Raw genomic sequence first — 21,146 nt, forward strand, 5'->3', positions numbered from 1 at the left:
AAAAAATTTATCAAGCAGTTAATGAAAATATTCTGAAATGTTTTTCTGAATTTTGTGATGTTTTTAGTATTTTTCAGTATTTTAAACTGCATAATTATAACGGTTTCTGTTCATAGTGTTCTATGCTTCTATATTTAATTTGTATATTTATGACTATTATTATTAAAGAGGTTCTTTAAATTATGCAAGTTATTAAAATATAGGCTGGTTGTTCTCTTCTCCCAATCCTACTTTACTGCCTAAGAACTGATGAAAGAGTTTTCCCATTTGCAAACTAAAGTCCTTGGATTTTTCAAAGTCAGTGAAATTCAAACCATAGGAGCCTCCTGTTTTCAGTAACACTAGTATGTGCCCCCCACTTTTTGGGTGGAGCCAAAGAAAGAAGAGGATGGAGGACGAAACACATACAGCTTTGACAGGTTACAAAGGTTGCCTGATCGTGTAACGACAGAGATGAACCGCCTTCCAGGCGGGGACAGTGCCATTAATCAGCTTCTTGCTTAGAGATGACAGTTCAAGGGTAACTTTTCCTTGATTGGTGAAATCCCCTCAATCAAAATGGAAAATCAGTCAGAAGCAGAGGCAGGACTACGCGTCTCTGGCAACAAGATCTGTGTCCATACTTTTAGTCTATACAGGCTTTTGATTTAGTTGTGCAAGAATGTTGAAAACAATCCTGAGTAGAAGCCCTGCACTGGCTAGGACAGGAGTTGAGGTCAGGACCTGCGTAGTTTGCCTTGGAAGGGTGTGTTTGTGATGTCATGAGCAGGAAAGTTAGCACCTTGCCTGTATGATGATGGCCTGGTTAAATATAGTAACAATAAACACATTCCTGTGTTTGTTTGCACATGCACTACCTTTTGGGAACATAGAGAGAGGATTGCTGATGGCTGCATCAGAAATGAAAGCTAGACATTAAGCTGCGACCCCACTTATTAGCCGGAGAGGGGGTATCTTTTGAGGTTGGAAAGATTATTAGTTCTGAAAACCAGGCTATCTGAGGTTTTTTTTTTTTTTGCCCTAATTAGATGCTATATACATCTGCAGAATATCATGAAAATCCCAACATTATTTAAAATTTCAATATTTACATGATTGGTAAAGGAATCATAGCAAATTAGAAATCCTTAAACTCTGGCTACTCATAGTGTATATATCTTGTCATTTCTACTGTGTGTATGTGTGTTCATGTGTGTGCATGTTCATGAGCCCATGTGCATGTGTACAGAGGCCAGAAGAGGATGTCCAGTATCCTGCTCTATTGCTTTCTCTCTTATTTAGTGTTATTTTTTGAGACAGGGCATCCCACTGAACTTAGAACTTACTGCTTCAGCTAGACCGGACAGCCCTGGAAATCTGGCTGCAACTGTCCAGTCCTAGCACTGGGTTGCAGGCACGGGGTCATATTTGGCCTTTTACCTAGGTGTTGGGGATCTGAACTTGAGTCCTCACGCTTGTGCAGCCAGCCCTCCTGCCGCAACCAGTCCCTCAGTCCAGATACTACCATTTTCCAAATATTCACAGACATCTATTCTGATGATGTGGAAAAAAAAAACTTCATATGACTCCTGTTTTGCTCTTACTTTTCAAAAAAAGAGGCCTGAAGCTCTGTCGCACATGCACTAGTTTCTCTCTCTTTGAGATGATGCTATCTTATGGCCCTTGAGAGCCCTTGAGTGGGATACTTCAGTTCTATCTGCTATAAAAGCATAAGATCCCTTTTTAACGGGTGAAATGGGGCAAATATTTTAGTTGATCTTCTCTTCAGTCTGTTTTCTCCCTGCCTTTATTCCTAAATGACCCAGGAAATTAAAAACGGACCTGTAAGCCACTTAACCTAATGATATTGCTCATGTCTAATGGAGGGACAGCTTCTCTGTATGCATGTGTTCTAGATACATTTATGAATAGAACTGAGTGCAGATCCACGTCTGCTCTGGGTATCAGTGTAATCTGTGTACATCCAGGACTGGCTTTAAAACCCTCCTTCCCAGAAACCTAAGGTAAGAACTGTTGAAGAGATATGGGGCATACATGATTTGTCCTTTGACCTAGATATCAGCCATAAAAGCTGAATAATTAAAAATAAACTTTGTTTTTAAGAGAGCGCTATCTTCCTTGAAGAAGGAGGAGGCCCTTGCTGGCTTGTGTTATGAGTGTACCAATTTCTTTAAAATAACATTAATGGCTAAGAGGACCACTTTAAAACCAAACAATGTATCACATTTCTATAATTACGATTAGCACAAATGCCTTCCTCTAAAAATAGTGGTTTCAGCTTTGTGTCATTTTGTTTGCCAGGAGATATTTGACACTGCTGAAGACGTATTTGATTGTCCTGCCTTAGTGTGATATGGTACTCTTGGCAGAGATAGAGTAGTAGAAATTCTGCAACAAATAGAACCCATCATCAAAGTCAGTAGTGCTCAGTTTAAGAAGCCTTTGTTTAAGCAATAAGAACAAAGTAGACACAGCAAACTCCGTTGATTCTGATGGGATTCAAATTTTATTGATAGCTAAAAATAACGTTGCCTGTGACTCTCAGGCCTCTTGTATCTTTGTTAATTATGGCCACAGGTGATATCTTTAAGAATATGGGTTCCGATTGCTTAATCATATTTTTGTTTTTATTTATTTATTTACTTAGAAACAGAACTGACTTGGGTGTAGACTGCCTCACCTACTGCCTATGGATATATCTATAACCATAGGCTTCTCCCAGTAGACTGGAGGCCATGACATCCCTGAACTAGCAGTTTTAGAAGAGTGCTGCTTGGTATCTCTTAGGAAGTATTTGTTATTTTGGTCTGTTCTGCTGTGGGATAGATTTAAATATAGCCACTGAAGTCACAGGTACAATTATTTAGTGATTTCTTGGCATTCTTTTCACATAGCTGAAAACACCTCTCATGTTGTTGGTAGGAACGAGCCTGAAATGTAGATTAACTGCTAATGTTAGAGGCATTGACTGAATTGACTGGATTCATTAAAATGTTTTTCAGTTACAGACCTAATAGAAATTTTGAAAATTGCATAATGGCACCTACTTGGTCTAATATGTTCCATGGTTTCCCTACTATACTTTGATCTTTTTTGTTTTTTATTTATTTATTAAAAATTTCCACCTCCTCCCCGCCTCCCTTTTCCCTCCCCCTCTCTACCTCCCCCTTCTCCTCTAGTCCTAAGAGCTGTCAGGGTTCCCTGCCCTGTGGGAAGTCCAAGGTCCTCCCCACTCTGAGAAGCCAAGGACAATGGCACTGGGTTTTGATTCTACTGCATGGGCTGACTTTGTGAGAGCCTGGTTTGTTTGGATGCTCACCTTACTTTGATCTTTGATAAAATTGAATTTATTTGAATCCTAGAACCATTTCTGAGTTTCACAACTGTAGCAAGATTGCGGAAGAAAGCTAGACAGTCATGATTGCAGAAATATGTCCTGTAATTGGTAAGATAAATAAGGACTCTTCAGCCTATGGAATGTAGCAGTGAACAGAAGTCAGGCTGAATACGGAAGACTCATACGGAAACAAAACAAAGCTAGTATCTGTTACCACAGAAGGCCAAGCAAAGAAAGTCACGGATTTGGATTTGTAAAGTGGAAGATACATTTACCAAGAGTGAGACGGCCATTATAAGAGTAACAGTCTATGTAATTTTTTTGGCCTATTGACAAAACAGGAATAGTTAAATTCCAGAATCTAGAGACTCTCCTAATTATAGTCCATGTTTATTTCCTCTGGTAGTTGTAACAGACTACCACTGATCAGCTTAACATAACTAAAAACATTCATGTTGCATGACTTTTCTTGGAGAGATATAAAGAAATGTAATTCATTAAACAGAACAAAACTTCTATTAAATTCCATTTTGGTGAAGCTATGAATTTGCTGGGGCTACTTTTGGAACAAGAGAAACTTTGGAACAGATATATCAAAGCCCCCGGGTGATGTAAGGATTGTCAAACAACTGGGAAAATCAACCCCAGGTAATTGTTTGCTTGTTTACCTCATATAATCTCAGAAGGCAATGGTCCTTATGAGAATACTGGGATTGTCTTCTAGGGCTTTTGTGAGTCTCATAGTTCTAGAGACCCTCCACTGAACCTCCATGAGATCTGACTTTAAGAGGGTCTCCTGTGTATCATCACAGAGTCTCAGCTTCAAGGTGCCAAGGGCCATGTCTCAACTTGAGCTCACCCTCATTCAGTTTCTTAGTATTCTAGGAGTCAGAAACTGAAGGTCAAAATCAAGGTACCTACAGGGTACCATTCCACCGAGGGACTTTCAGAAAGAATATGTCCCCTGCCCCTTTTAAGTCTTGGTTGCCATCATTCCTCTCCTCTTAATGAAATCTTTGTGATCTTCAAGGCTAGCATCTTCAAATCTCTTTCTGGCCTGATGCCTTTTTGCTGTTCACAGTGTATGTGAAAGGCACCTCTACCAGCATTTTATCAAGGTGTATGAGATGCCTTTTGAGACCCTCCTTAATTTACAACTGAGGTCATTTCCTCATATCAAGATCTTTAATGTAATCATATCTGCCTAGATGTACTAGGAGGCTGCTCATTCACTTTTTCCAAATCAGGTTCAATGTATTAAGATTCACCAGTGTTACAGACACACTAAGGGCTGTCCTAGTTGCGTGTATCTCAGGCACTTCCTGCATTAGGACACTGTGATTCACACGGTGATCTTCAGTGATTTGCTTCACTGCCCCTTGAGTCTTGGTTTTCTCATTTATGAAATGAACCAACAAATAGGCCATAAGAATTTTATGAAGGCCATTTCAGTTAGTCCTATTGAGATACTTAGAGACTGACTGGTATATAATGAACTCTAGTGAGACTCAGTAATCATTCCTTTTTATGCTCTTCATGTTGGTGTTATGATGATCACAGAGAAGAGAGCTATGGGAGAAAAAAACTAAACTTTTGCTGGCTGGCCTATGTCATGCTTCTCACACGTTTCTTTATTGGTACGTTATTTTATGTCTTTACATTACAACTAAGGGAAATCATAGAAGTAAAGCAGACAACTGGTCTAAACAAAGCATTTAATATACTTGGTGGAGTTTATTTCACTTTGTCTCAGTGGGAAACATGCTAACTGAATCCCAGAATCCAGTAGGTAACTCTGAAACTAAGCTTTTCAAAATCTTGTTAACAATAAATGGACTTAAGAGGAGCAGGAGATAAACTGTCCACGCAGAGAAGAAATTGCACTGCACTCTAGAAGTGTTTGGTCCACTTTATCAACATTTCAGACCTAAAGATAAAACCTCAGGGTTTTAGATTATAACAGAAGTCCTTTTGATTTAATTGAGAGCCCAGGTTCATGCAAGTTTATGTTAGTCATTCTCCCATTCAGATTTCTTTTTATTTATCTCTAAGAGAGTACATTGCCCTCTCCTCTCTTCACTAATGTAAAATAAGTGCAATTAATTTGCTAATCAAAAACCAACAAAACCTTTTTAGCTTCAAATTCTACTCTGTTCCTTTTGAAGGAACAGTATTCTATGCATCTAATGTACATATCAGGTTGTTTAGAATACATTGTGATGGGGCTGCACTATACACACTAATGGGCAGATTATGTAATTTCTTTAGAGAGTTTTATCAGTCTAATGACAGTCATTTATGGGTAACACTAGAAACAATCTTGTCATTTCCATTATCAAATGATAAAATTTAATGAAGCAAAAATTCAAATGACAATGTCAAGGGCACACCAATGGAAACAATAATCCATTTTCTCTTTGCATTTCACAAGAAAAGAATCATGCACAGCTCTAATGTAACACAAATCTGTAGATCTTCTGCCCTTTGACATAGTACTAGGCTTAAATAATAGGGGTTACTATTTTATATGTTAAATATAGGTTGAAAGTGGCAATTCTATATGGTACAGACAGTGTGGAAAAGGAGATCAGTTTTCCAGAACTATCAAATGGAAGCCGCTAGATGAAACTTTCAACAATATAGGGAGAGTTTCACATTTTCCAGTTGCTTATGTTCTTCCCAATAAATATCAAACGAGTCTTGGCTCCCATTCTTCACTTTAATGTCAATGGTTATGGGAACAAACTTTATTAAGAGAAGGGGAAATGAAGAAAAGAAATTCATAGGGGGAAAAGCCAGGTAAACAGAAAACAATGAAAAATACAAATTGTTACAAACTTCGTAATCATTTCTTTTTGACACTGTTTATCTCTTTAAGTGTTTATCTTCATACCCATTTTTATTTCCTCTTTATGTGTCTCATAAAGTTGGAGATCACTCAATGTTTAGTTTTCTGGTGTCTGATCACAGAGAGCAGATTGTCCTGGCACTTTTATATACTGTAGGAAAAGAAAGCAATTTTCATATACTGAATTTACTATTGGAGCATGTTTTTCAATATAGCAATGCATGACTACAAAATTTAATGGACATGCATATGCAAGTGTATGATGCAAGAATAATATCAGGTAAATCTTTATACCTTCTTTTGGAGAAAATGCAGAGAGGCAAATAGATGTGCACACACACACACACACACCTCTCCTTCCTCTTTCATCCTCCACATGTCTTCTTGTCATCAATGATACAGGGAAGGAGCACTAATTTTTTTCCAGAAAGTTCTCCAAAACACCCATTTATCATATGAGGGATGAGGATCTTCATTATAAGTGATTGAGAAAATGCTAAACCACCAGGGAAAAGAGATACACAGATCTCTTTGTGGGGCATGTGATGAGCCAGAGTGGAGATTGGCTTTAAAAAAGTAGGCATAGATACCCATTATCATGGTTTTCGCTAAAAGGTTTTACATTCTTATAATTTATGGTTTTTGTTAAATTTACTTATTTTTTAAAGCGAACTTTTCTCATTTTATATACCTATCCCATTCCCACTTCCTCCGCTCCTCCCGCTCCCCCTACCTTCCTCCCATCCCTACCTTATCCACTCCTCAGAGAGGGTAAGGCTTTCCATGGGCAGTAACAAAATCTGAAACATCACTTTGAGGTGAAACCAAGGCCCTTCCCTCTATATTTAGGCTGAACAAATTATCTCTCCAAAAAGAATGGGCTCCAAAAATCCAGTTTAAGCAGTAGGGTTAAATCCTGGTCCCACTGCCAGTGACTGCAAAGACTGTTCCAACCACACATCTGTCACCAACCTTCAGGGGGCTTAGTTTGGTCCTATGCAGGCTTCTTCGCTGTCAGTCCAGAGTCAATGAGCTCTCACTAGCTCAGATCAGCTGTTTCTGTGTGTATCATCATTATTATCTTGACCTCTTTGCTCATATTATCACTCCTGCCTCTCTAGTACTGGTCTCCAGAAGCTCAGCCCAGTGCTTAGCTGTGGATCTCTGCATCTTCTTTCATCAGTTGCTGGGTGAAGAAGATTCCATGATGACAATTTAGGTAGCCATCGATCTGATTACAGGGGAAGGTCAATTCGGGCACACTATAGCTTAGGGTCTTAACTGGGGTCATCCTTGTGGATTCATGGGAATTTACCTTGTGCCTGGTTTCAGGCTAGCCCCATAATGACTCCCACAATCAAGATATCTCTTTTTTTGTTCTCTCTCTCTGTCCTTCCTCTATCTCGACCATCCTAGTCCCTCATGTTCTTTTATTCTCTTCCCTTATCTCCCCACCTGCCCCCCAGCTCCTAATATTCTCAGGAGATCTTGTCTATTCCCCCTCCCCTGGGGAATCCATGAATGTGTCTCTTAGGGTTCTCCTTGTCCCTTAACTTCTCTGGGGTCATTAACTATAGAATGGTTGGTTATCCTTTGTTTTATATCTATTATCCACTTATGATTTATGTTTTTGTGGTAAGTTGCATCATTTTCTCCCACCAATGAGATTTTTTCCGATTGAAAACTCTACATTATAGATCATATTGACTTATGCAGATTATGAAGGGTATTGATAAGCTGTGTGAATTCTTACTAATTGCATTTCTTCTATCCAAGGATACTCATGACCTGGGGAGCAATCTCCTATTATACCTCCTGATATATTCAATGATGGAGTGTATGAAAATAAGCAAACTGAGATCTTTCCATGCTCTAAAGAGCAATATGACCCTGTGCCAGCATGTCCACTGCATCATTACAAATGGGTGGATTGGTGAGGAAATGACTGTGGCTCAGAAATTTTGGGAGAATTGATGTGGGAGTTCCCTCTGTGTGCTGTGATTACCATTAATGAATAAAGAAACTGCTTTGAACCTATAACAAGACAGAACATTGGTAGGAAGAGAAAGCTAGCCTGAATGCTGGAAAAAGAAGGGCGGAGTCAGAGAGAGAAGCAAGAAGGGCAGAGTCAGAGAGAGAAGCAGTGGACCCACCGGGGACAGATGCTGGGAACTTTAGCCAGTTAGCCCCAGCCTTATGGCGATATGCAGATTAATAGAAATGGGTTAAATTAATATGCAAGAGTTAGCCAATAAGAAGCTAAAGCTACCGGGCCAAGAAGTCATTTAATTAATACAATTTCTGTGTGATTATTTCAGGTCTAAGCTCGTCTGGTGGCCAGGAACCAACAGGCAGCAGCTCCTTTCAATAGATAATGATACAACTTTATTTTTGTATATACATTTTTAATAGCATCTTCCACCATAGTATAAAGGAACTCAGATGGGAGATTTGGCTTAAGCCCAGAAATTATGAAAAGGAATTTATAGTTTTCATTTGTTTCTTAGCAGTTTGACATATGATTGTCAAAGAGAAAACAGTATACAGTAGAAAGTGAATAAATTAGTCAGATAAATTTATACTGTGTCTTCTGTGGTTGAAACTATAGATATTTGGAGGGTATATAAAACTGCTTCATAGTCACAGAGGAACTGAGGAGGTAGATAAAGGTAGCAGAAGTGAAATGAAATTGGTCTTTAGTATATATTTATTCTAAGTGACTTTTCCTTATATTGCTCTTGAATATTGCTTATGTTTTAATTTTTCCATAATAATTTTAATCTCAGATGCTTTAATCCTAATACTTGGGATATAGAGGCATTAGATCTCCGTGAATTCAAGGCCAGTCCTGTCCACATAGTGATTGCAGAGCAGTCAGGGCTACACAGTGAGGCCCTGTCTTGAAAAAACCAAACAAAATTTAATCTCAGTATTTTGGCTGTTTTCCATCAGTAATTTAAACCAAATATGAAACGAGAATTTCTCTATGTACAGATATCACAATCTCCATTTTTTTCAGGTATAATTCTATAATTTCAGTTTCTAAATCTCTTTGGAACATGTCATTGGAAACATCCTCAATGTCACTCAGTTCTGTTGCTTATACTCTGTAAGAATGGTCTGGTATGAAAGGATCAATGTAATAACCATCACACATAATATAGCAGGAAAGATAGAATGAACAGAAGTATAGAACAAATAGTGTGGAAGTATAGAATTAGCAGAAAGAGAAGAATGGACGTGTGGATTAAGCTATTCTGCTAGGATTCCGTATCTGGCCCATAGCATGAAATTTCTCAAAGTCACACTGTTAACTTGGGACATCAATGTGTTCTATAAGCACATTTCAAAGAGGAACTTTGTCAAGTCTAAAATAAAAGGATCAACTAAAAATGAATACAGTTGTGGAGAACTAGAACTTGGTCTGGTCATTGTTTTCCATAACATTCATTGACACAATTCTTTAACTAGAAGTAGAACAGCATTGCTGAAGATTCTTGATGGTATACCATGGCTAATATTTAAACGCTAAGGCTGATTGAACTTATGTTTAGTCATTTCCAATAGATTGAAGACAGGGAAGGAATAACCCAGGTCCCAGTAACTGTCTCTTAACTATCAGGGTTCATTAAAACAAAGACTGAAACAAATTTTAGCTCACTTTTCCTTGGAAGATTCTTATGTATTAATAGGTTAGTAGGTTATAGTCTTAAATAAGTTGTCTTCTAAGCCCTCAAATATGTATACTATATAGTATAGTATATAAGTTCCTTGAATAGTGATCTATAAAAGATTACACACATAAATATATAAAGAAACCACCACTTTACATTTGTTCCTTTACCAAATATCACATGAGTGAAATTCATTTTATATGTAGTTGGGTCAGGATATGTTTTTCATTAGTCCATTCTTTATTCTTACTCCGTAAACATTAGCTAATTCTTTTATTTTACCCTTTGTATACTGCAATGCTGTGTGCTATCTAAACATTGTATTTCCCCCCCCCTTTTTTTTAGTTTACAAGTCTGTCTCCCCCTACTGGATTCTAAATAGTTGTTTTAAGATGAGGAATCATCTTTAATAGTTCCAGCAAATACCAGTTATCAGTGAACGACTGCTTACGTGATGCATGGTGGTTCATGCTTGGTGTAGCTCTGAACTGGTTTCATAATATAAACATATGTTCTTTTATTTTCTCCTTCTTCTTTTTCTTTCTTTTCTGTGTTTTATTCTTTTTTAATACTCCATATTTTCAAAGATTTATTTATTTACTATTTATATACTAGGTTCTGCCTGCATGTGTGCCTGCATGCCAGAAGAGAGTACCAGATCTCATTACAGATGGTTGTGAGCCACCATGTGATTGTTGGGAACTGAACTCAGGACCTCTGGAAGAGCACCCAGTGTTCTTAACTAAGTCATCTCTCCAGCACCAATATTCCATATTCTTACAATGGTCCTGCATCTAGGAAAGAAAAATATGTTGCCTACTGAATTATTTCCTATCTCTTTATTGAAGTAACTTATACTTTTCACATGTCTCTGTTTTCTTGATGCTTAGCAACTGTTGTAATTGAAGAATTCAAATGTTGTCTGTTATTGCCCCTACCCGTGTCTGTCCTTATATTGAATGAAATCCATCTGGACTACCTGTCTTTTACCTTGCTTCACCACCACTCCCTAGTTCTTCCAGTTAACCGCTCCTAGAATGATAATTATGTTACACAAGATGGTCTTTGTAGCCAATTTATTTTCTACAGTTTGAGGGAATTCTGAGAACTGAATCCACAGCTTTGGGCTTGCTAAGCACTTTCTCACCAAATCACCTCTTCTTATGATTTTTGAGACCCCTATACAGGGAATTAGCTCTGGTGAAGAATGAAAGCAGTACCGAAATCATTGGCAAGTACTGAATGTTGTTGAGGTTTCAATTTGGAAAGCATTCTATCCGTTATAACATCTCCTTTTAGAAGTCTTTCTATTCTCTTTGGGTCCAAGCAATTTAAGACAAGAGGTGTCCTATACAGTAGGAAATATTTGGCCAGCTTTTCATTCTCGCTAGCATCTTGGATGATGGAGAGAAGGTTAAGTGCCAAATAATCTCAAGATATGTGCCTTGGAGGATGTCACACTTGATTGTGGTTTAGAGTGGCGTGGGGCAGAGACTCAGGCTGGTCATGTCGTTCCTCAGGAATGGTGCCCATGCCTAGTATTTTCAGTGACAGATAATCATCCTTTTTCACTCTTTCATCTAAAGTTTTCATCAGGTTAGCCGGAACAGATTGGTAGCAATGTCATGTCAGACTTGCAGCAAGCAGCTCTTCTGTCTCTTTCCTCCTTTTGCTCCTCTTCTCTCTCCTCTTCCTCCTCTTCTCCCTCCTCTTCCTCCTCTTCTCCCTCCTCTTCTTTCCCATCCTCATCTCTCTCATTCCCATCAACCCCCTCTTTCTTTTTCTCCTCTTCCTCCATCACCACTGGTATTGAAAATTTATTCAGAAGAAGTAAACTTAAGAAAGTCTGAACAAACATTTTCTTTTGACTAGTTCCTTGGAAATACAACATGACATCTATCAACATTGAATATATATGGGGAAGCAACAGCTCCACTTACAGAGAGAAAAATGAAACTAGGTCTGTTTATGGTTACATGGGCTTCATGATCCCAGAAATTTTAAATATATATATTTATATACATGTAAACACACATATACATATAAGTATATATATACATACATATAAGCACACATATATAATTTATTGGAGTGACTTACAGGCTGCAATACAACTAATCCAACAATGGGTAGCTGTGAGTGGAAAGTTCAAGAATCTAGTAGCTAGCTGTTCAGTCTCATGAGGCAGGGTGTCTCAGCTGGTCTGTGTATGCTGGAATTCCAAAGAAGAGTAGGCTCCAACGCCAGGGAAGGAATGCAGTGCTGACCAGGAGAGGGTAAGCAGGTGAAGAACGACTCCTTCCTTCTTCCATTGTTTATATATAGACTTCCAGCAGAAAAAGCGGTCCAGATTAAAGGTGTGTTCTCTTCTTAAGATCTGGATTAAAGACCCGTGTCACCCAGCTTCAAGATCCAAATCAAAGGCATGTTGCCTTCCTGTCTCAGGATCCAGATCAAGATCTGGAGGTCTGCTTTCCATTTCTGGATAATCGTTCATTGCAGATATTCCAGTTAACCACAAAGAACAGTCCTCACAAGTCTGAAATGCTAATGAGGAGGCTGAGACAGGAGGACCTCAGAGTCCAGGTTTGTTTGGGCTACAAAGTGAATTCTACTCTGGACAGCATAGAGACACAGTGTCAAAGTAAAAAGCAGAGAGAGAACTGAGGATATAGTTCATAATACAAGCTGGACTGGCACACACATGGGTTCAATACCCAGTCAAATCTGTAAAACAATTACAAATCAACAGCAATAAAAGAAATGGCAAATAAGAAGTTGCAATTGTTTTAACATTCAACATTTCCAGGAAACAGCAGACATGCTTCCTCTGGGGCTGTTAGGTTAGTGAAGCTTTTATTACTAATGCAAAAATCTTAAAGCATATTGGTTTCTTTCAGGAATGAAGATTTATTAGGATCTTTCAAATGATAGAGTAGTCCCCCGAGAAAGTAAAATGTCTGTTCAGGAATTTGTTTATATATCTATTTGAGAAGTAATCATTTAGCTAAGTGGTTGTATCTTGATAAAAGACTCCTAGCCTCCATCTAAAGAACAAGTCCAGCTTCAAACTAAATTTGCATTTCATGCCTTAGATTTTTGTCCTTGTATGTCACACTAATCCTTTCCTGTCTCCAGCCTCTTAGAAGAGCACAAATATTCATTTAATCTGATAAAAACAGAGCCTTTAAAATTGAAATGGAAGTTAAAAAAATATCATTTAGGGATATCATATTCTGCCATTAGCCCAGTTGCATGATTTTATGCATGTGTGGTACAGTAATTCATTCTAAACTATTATCTTAATAGCACCCTAGGTTTAAAGGAGTTTTGAGAAATTATCTTTTTAACCTTCCTCCCTATCTCAAGAGCCAGTCCATGGGTAACATTTTCATAATTTCACTTGGTAATAGGTCTCATTTATAATCATCTTCATTGCAGATATTCATCCCCACACCAAACATGAATTATTTTCCCATGATACAATTAATTCTTTCAGCTTCCCCATCTCTGCTGAAGTTGAGAGCGAACCATCTGGTTTTTCCCTTTGTATTAATGTCTACTGATTAGAAGGGGAGTTGTGGCATGTCTCACTCTCACAACAAGTCCTTCCACTGTCTCTGGAGTGACAAGAGCCAGCATGTGCCTCCGCAATGTTTCTCATGCTGCGTGCCCATGTACTGGATCATGAATAAGGTGATATAAAGTGATTCTTTTAAGAGCTGCTGTAGACCCATTTACAAGAATGACCTATTTCATTACAAGCTGAATATAATCTACTGGTGTCCAACAAACTGTGGAATGAAATAAAGGGCAAGGGAAAGTTGTTCCAAAGGTGATGGACTGGTTCTGGCCGTTTGCCTTTGTTTCTCTTGGTCCACTGTAATAGGTCACGGAGGTTGGCGAGATGAAATGATTGAGTCACATTCACAGAAATGGGTGAGTCGAAACTGTTTATTCTGAGAGCTCTCTGTCCTGGAGTGTGTCATGTGTGTCATGATAGGACTCTATTCTACTCTCTTCCTTTGCGACCTCTTGGTTCACGAGGTCCCCAAGTTAGGCCATTTCCAGAGGTAAATAATTCTCAAAAGCAAACACGCAGAGAGCCAGCCTCATGGCACTTGGAGATGTTTGAAGTGTGAGGGGTGGAGAGCGGCCATTAATTCTAATACAGGCCAGGTCAGGGGCAACTGAACATTCTTGACTCTGAACAGCTGTTTAGAGGTCTCTGTGAATTGAGGTGATGGCTGCCATCCAGGTTCTGGACAGCTCTCTTTCTCAAGAGAGGCATCTCCACAATTGGCATTCATTGATTTCCTTGTGGCAGCCTCCACGGGTAATTCATTGAACCTTTCCCGTTTTCTACTTCCCACCATGTTAGTTTTATATGTGTCTAATGGGTCATCCGTACTTCTATGCATCAGAATACATGAAGCCAGAGGTTAACCTTGGGGATTGTTCCTCAGGGACCACCCACCTTGTTTCTTTGTTTTTTGAGCCAGGATCTCTCACTGGGACCTACGTTCATTTATTAGGCTAGACTCTGTTTGGGTCTGAAGGATCCATTTGTCTTCCACTGCCCAGCACTGGGGTTACAGTGTATGCTGGCCTTTATGTGGGTGCTGGGGACCCAACAGAGGTTCTCATGCTTGCACAGGAAGCACTTTACCACTACCCTGTCTTGTGTTTGTGTGTGTTTGTCAACCTGACACAAACCAGGGTTAGTTGGGAAGAGGAACCTCAACTGAGAAAATACTTCAATCGGATTGGCATGTGTGCAAGTCTATTGAGCCTTTTCTTGAGAGATGATGGGAGCAAGTCCGCTGTGGACATGCTATCCTTAGGGCACGTCCGCTGTGGACATGCTATCCTTAGGGCACGTCCGCTGTGGACATGCTATCCCTAGAGCAGGTGGACATCCCTAGAGCAAGTCCGCTGTGGACATGCTACCACTAGGGCAGGTGGACATACTATCCCTAGAGCAAGTCCGCTGTGGACATGCTATCCCTAGGGCAGGTGAACATACTATCCCTAGGGCAAGTCCACTATGGACATGCTATCCCTAGAGCAAGTCCACTGTGGACATGCTATCCCTAGGGCAAGTAGACATGCTATTCCTAGGGCAGGTGGACATACTATCCCTAGAGCAGGTGGTACAGGGTTGTATAAGAAACTGAGCGAGTCATGGGGGGGCAAGCCTACATGACTTCTGCTTCTGTTCCTGCCTCCAGGTTCCTGCCCTGAATTCCTACCTTGATTCCCCTCAGTGATGAACTATTACTTAAAAGTTGAACTTGAAATAAACCCTTTCCTCCCAAGTTGCTTTAGGTGGTGGTGTTTTATCAGAACAATAACAATCTCAGACACCTACTAAGCCATCGTTTCCTCAAATTCCATTACTACCACTTTTACCTTCCCTCCTCCTTTTTCTCTTTTTTTTCCTTTTTCCTTGTCTTCCCTTCTGCTTGAGGTAGGTGGACTTTAAAAAGGAGCAGCCTCAGTTCCTGAGGGAAGAGTGCATTCACACCTCCCATGTGCCAGCACTTGCCAAGGATCTAGGGAAGGGCTGTAGGGAAGGCGTTTCTCCCCACCCACAGTGCCTGCATGCCCTACCTTAGTGCTGAGTTGCTTTGTTTAAGGAGCGTCAGAGTTGACTCGGGGGTTGTGTGTTTTGTCCATCGACCTGCACATTTCATCACAGGAAGGCAGGGAACATGGCTGTGTTTTCAGAAGGGGTGGACCCGCGGGGAATTCATAGGGAATTGGTACTTGTGGTAGACACTTTGCGTCACAGTCCTGTGTCTGGCAGAACCAGAACTAGAGACAGGAAGCTGTGCATTATTCCATTTCCTGATTAGAACATATCATTTAGCGAAATATGTCACAAAGCACTATTTGCAAGCACCTTTGTCCCTCCGGTGATTTTTTGGATTGAAAATTGGCGCACTTATTCTACAGATTTTTTTTTTTTAGTAAAGATAAAACCTCATGTTTATTATGCATTTGACAAATCACGTGAATGAGGACAACTATAATGCTCCAAACCAAGGCAGCTTGTATGCCAGTGGCATGAAATACCATTGTGACAAAATCCTTTGGGCTTTCGTTTCTTTTTATAGGTGAGAGTGGAGGAAAGAGCGTGGCAGCTGTCACATTCCAAATTATCAAGTAGGCTTTCAGGTCACCCAACTTCGTTTTGTTAATCTCAGTTGAAAAGCCAAAAGCAAGCAGACTAAGGAAAGACTCATCATGTATTACTCTTTTCCACCAAAGAGAGTCAAAGGCAGGATCTGATGCACTCTTACTATGAGAAGAGGGGGCAATCTTATATGATTTTGTAGTGGTTCTGTACTCAGTAAAAAATACCTAGTGTGTTTTTCTCTGGGCTGAGTCTTTGGGGAGGAAAAGTAGTGTATAAAATTGTATGGGGAAATTCAACCACCATGTGCCCTGCTGGTTTGCATTGACTTCATTAGCATATTGACTGCTCAGGACAATTTATGACCAGAGGAGATCCAAAACCTTTCAAGGAGATAAGAAATCTGAACTAAGGGGTTGAGTTGGGACAATATTAAACAGATGCTGAGTCCTAGATATTCACTTCAATTTAGAAGGTAAAATTCCCAGTGAACCAACTTCAGCAAGAGTTTCTGGTTCTCAGAGGCATGACCTGACCAGGAACAGGAGAACAGCTGATAAGAATAGTGAAGTTTAGGGTGCAGAGAGATATCCCACACCACTCGACTCTCCAACCATGCTGACCTGCTTTTTCTCATCATTCTGGGGAAAACCATATGCTGCCTCATCATTATTTTTCTGTGACTTAGAGAGTATAAGATCACTTGAAGATCAAAAATGATAACTACCAAATAATTCCGACAAGCAAGTGGGGACCACATGTAGAAAGAGACCTTGTTTCGGAGGATTGTAATTTCTTCTGAGGTGTTGGACAGATGGGAGGAGGTGCTCAGTTTTATAATTCCTTTACTCAGAAAAAAAAATCAATAGAAATCTTACAAATGTTTTTTTCAGGTTGGTTATGGGCTACTTATTTTCCTACATTTTCAATTTCCACTCCAACATTTGTGATCAAAAAAAAAAAAAAAAAGGAAAGGAAAGGAAAAACTGTGAACAAATAGCAGCCAGTGGCTATAATTCTGGTTGGCATCTGCTTGTATTCTGCACTTTGCGTTTGAAAAGGAAGCATTTTCTGACTTCCCACTAATCTTTCTCCTTAAGAGGCCGATTCCAATCACGCCTCAGATCTTGAGTGGACGGGGAGCATCTGCTTACTTTTCTTGGTCTCAAAAGAACTCTGTGAAGGCTTGAGACTTTTAGGGTTCAGCAGCGAGTAGAAGCTTTGTTTCTGGGGGACCACACCTCCTGTCCTTGCTGGCAGTGACTTCATCAGGTCTTGAAGTGTTCTCATCTACACTAGTTGAGACACCACAGTCACCTCCATCTCCATGTCCTTTGCTACTTCCCATTAAGGCTTTTAGAAGCTTGGGCTCAAGAACGGAACACGTATACTGTGTGTGTATATAGACTTTTGCAAACAATGGGCGCTGGTACTGCAAGGACAGATGTTCTGTCGTTTGTGTTATTTTTTTCAAACACCTGAGTACTCCTCCAAACACTTAGTCCAATGGGTATATACCCAAACCTCACATCTGATGATTAATAGAAAAAAACAAAACCAAAGTTATGTGGTATGGAATCTCTGTCTTCGGGGAGGGCCATGCAAAAGTTACCTCACTTTAGACTTGCAGGGCACCTCTCCACTCTGATATGTTGTATGTGAATGGCGCCCCCTAGTGTGAAGCAAGCTGAGCCCTCTGCGTGCCTCGGTATTCATTCATTCCGAACATCCTCACTGAGCTGAACAAATGCCAACCAGGATTCTTAAGTGCTGGGGAGATGGCAAAGCCCAGCGAGAGCTGTGGGTCACACAGAGCTTACCCTCTCTTTTGACTCGATTTCAAAGGTGCCTTGCCAGCTGAACAAAATACACCCATATGCAGATTTTCGCCCGTGCTCCCCACAAAGAATGACTCTGCTCTGTCTAGGCTTTTAAGTGCTGTATGGAGGGACAAAGCAGTAAGGGCAGCAGACTGACCACCTGTTTGCGCCCACTGTTTAGCGTGTGCTTAATGGGGACTCTGTGCACATAGAAAACTCAACTAATCAACTTTCAATTACAGTTTTATGACTCCCCTCCCCACCCCAGTGCCTATAATTGCCACTACTTCTCTCAGGGAAAAGTATTCCCAGAGATGATCTCTTAGGCAAGAAAGGAAGGAAAAGTAGGAGGAGAGGGGGGGTGATGAGCTGCTGCCACACTGGACCTGCCTAAATAACTGTCGTGAAGACCAAAGAGCAAGGAAGTCATTGACGGCCAGGAGGCATGTGGCACCGATTCTTGATTTGTCCCTAAGCACCTACCTATAGACTCATTTATTTTTTGCCAAGCCAAAAAATCCCAAAATATTTCCTAAGTCTTCAGGCCCCTTAGGAGAAGTGCTAAATTTAAAGGACTCTCATAAATAATCGATTTCTCAACTTCGTGGCATCTAAATGGCAATGAATGGAAAGTTTGTTTTACCAGTGTTGAAGGAAAATGACACTCAAAGATTTGGTCACCCAGTTCCTTCCGTGCCGGGAAGGTTATTATTGTTATTATGAAATGAAGCTTCAGTAAAACCAAAAATAACACTGATATCGAGTTTGGGAATAGGTTTTAAAGAGCTATTGTGGTGGTCTCAAACAGTTTACAAATTTTCCAACTTAGATAAGTTTTCTTAGATAAGATCATTACATAAAAAATATATATTCATAGGACCCTATTCACAGGACCCAGGACCCAAATTTGGTGAAAAAAAAGTGTCATGGCATAATGCTCACATAGGAGCATTAATATCTTTTGAAAACATATATATGGGTAAAACCCATCTATGTTCACTCCTCCCCTTTTCTACCTGTCTGCCAGGAGTCATTATTGCCAAAGCTACTGATAGGTTAATAAAAATGGTAGTCAGAGGAAAGTGTTAACATATTAATCTACAAATTACTTTCCTTCAAGTTTGGAAGCATTTCCTGAAAGCTGTCAAAGGTGATTTCTTTTCCTTTCTCTCCCTTTAAATCAGAAAGCAAAATCCCACTGTCTTTTCCCCCACCCCTTCTTAAAAAAAAAAAAAGTTGTGGAGTTTTGCTTTTCTGTTCACTGTGCTCCTGGCCAAAGTAAAGCCCTCTTTCTCGATGACGTCAAGATCTTTAGCAAGATTAGGCTTTCATTTCTCTATTGCAGCAATTAGCCAGGGAATGTATAAAAGGCTTCGGGAGACTCACTGGGTTGCAGAGAGAGGCACTCTGCTACGCAGGCAGGAGATAGCAAAGAGGAAAAGCCAGAGGGAGGGGGCAGAGGACTCAGCGGCTCCTGGAGAACCTGGAGAAAGAACAGACAGAGGCAGGCTGGGAGGAGGAGAAGAGAAAGTATGTTTAAGACGGAGTAAAGACAGACAGACAGACAGAAAGAAAGAAAGAAAAATACAAACAAATCCTACCCTTACAGCACAGTTAAGAAATTTGGCACTGCAAGAAGTCAGACTGCGTTTAAAGGAACATGAAAAGCTCAAAGAAATTTTTACCATCTCTGCAGTCTCATAGGTGCCTGGAAATGAAAGCAGAGCTTCCTGTCTTTAACGGACTCTGACAGGGGTAACTGGATTAGGAACTGGTACGCCAGGGTTTTTTCTTTTCTTTCTTTCTATTTTTTTTTTTAACCATCTTAAATCCTGGAAAAAAAAATGCATCTCGGAATTGAATGAATTGATGGGCACACTCCAACTGCTGGACTGCAGAGAGCGAACTTAGTCTTGCCATTTCTGCTTCTTTCAAAGAAGAGACAACTTGGGTTTCCTTCTAATTTAGTTTTTCTCCTTCTCCCCCCACCCCCACTCCCAACCTTCCTCCTTGGTCCCCCACCTCCTCTACCTCCACCTTCCTTTTCAAAAAGAGGGTGAAGGGGGAAGCAGAGCACACAGGGGACAGGCTGCGGAAGGAGAGAAGATGGGACTCCTCAGCGTAGACTTGCTGATCACACTGCAGATTCTGCCAGTCTTTTTCTCCAACTGCCTCTTCCTGGCGCTCTATGACTCGGTCATTCTGCTGAAGCACGTGGCGCTGCTGCTCAGCCGCTCCAAGTCCACTCGCGGAGAGTGGCGGCGCATGTTGACCTCAGAGGGACTACGCTGTGTCTGGAAGAGCTTCCTCCTCGATGCCTACAAACAGGTGAGCTGCACCCACTGGGCTTCTAGGTCAGCAGAGACAGGGGACTGGAAGGTACGGGGCTGCAGGTCATGGGCAGCCCTATCTGGGGTGGCCTGCCCTTTTGATGACGTTCAAGGAAGTCTCAATGTCGCTTGGGACACCTGTTGCACAGGTTAGATTTGGGAGTGACCGATATTGAGCCATCGGGATTCTGGGTGAGCTCAGCAAGAGTCTTTGACGATGGCTGCTGTTACCTTGCTCTGACTAGGCAGTTTGGGGGCTTGGTGGTGGTGAAATAACCCTGGGTGAAGTTAGGCTTGTTGGAGGCTGGGGGCTGCATTTGTTCTGCTCTCGGCATGAGCTGGGTTCTGCTGCTTTGCTTAATAGGAGGCTGTAGGAGATGTAGTAGGAAGGTCTGGATAATGCTTCGTCTCTGCTGAAATGGTCAGAGTCTGATGATGATGATGATGATGATGATCACACCCTAGCCCCTTCATTTCTTAGGGAGGTAAGAACTAATGGAAGCAAGCCCAGGACAGCCACCTACTTGGTTGAAATGTATGGATTCCTAGTTATGAAGTGTCAGTTTGCAAAAAGAAAGATCAAGGAACTGCCAGAAATCCAAACTTTGTATGTGAAACCAAAGCCACAAATAAGTTACCTAGGAAAGCTCTGATGGGTCTATGGTGTGTTCCAAGATCAGGCTCCCAAAGCCTAACATTGCAACAGTGACCTCCCTTACCTGGCAAACGTGTGTCTTTATCGGCATTTGAAACACCCGAGTGGGTGACTGGTGTTTTGAAGTGAAAAGTTCTGGTGTTCGAGCCTTTCTGCTGCTGGGAGATGTTAGGGGAACATTTTCAAATGGTATCTGTCAGGGCAGAGAAGAATATTTTTGTATGCTCCTCCATGCCTTTGCTCCCATTGCTTAGGTTCACAGGACTCCTGAAGCATCCTGGGTTTTAGGCAGAACGAATGCATTGGAAAGAGATTTCTGCAAAAGGAGGAAATGTGTCCCTAG

The 21,146-nt window shown here is 40.6% G+C and overlaps 1 protein-coding gene across 1 annotated transcript in view; it reads left to right on the top strand.

Moving 5' to 3' along the window:
• The window catches only part of Dio2 (iodothyronine deiodinase 2), a 199,668-nt gene that overhangs the window by 166,238 nt on the left and 12,284 nt on the right, over positions 1-21,146 (top strand). Inside the window, 1 exon segment of the mRNA XM_048449347.3 lies at positions 19,872-20,146. Coding sequence (XP_048305304.3) covers positions 19,872-20,146 — 275 coding nt within the window.

The sequence above is a fragment of the Myodes glareolus genome, chromosome 11 (genome assembly GCF_982192425.1).
Source record: "Myodes glareolus chromosome 11, mMyoGla1.1, whole genome shotgun sequence".
Taxonomy (NCBI): Eukaryota; Metazoa; Chordata; class Mammalia; order Rodentia; family Cricetidae; genus Myodes; species Myodes glareolus.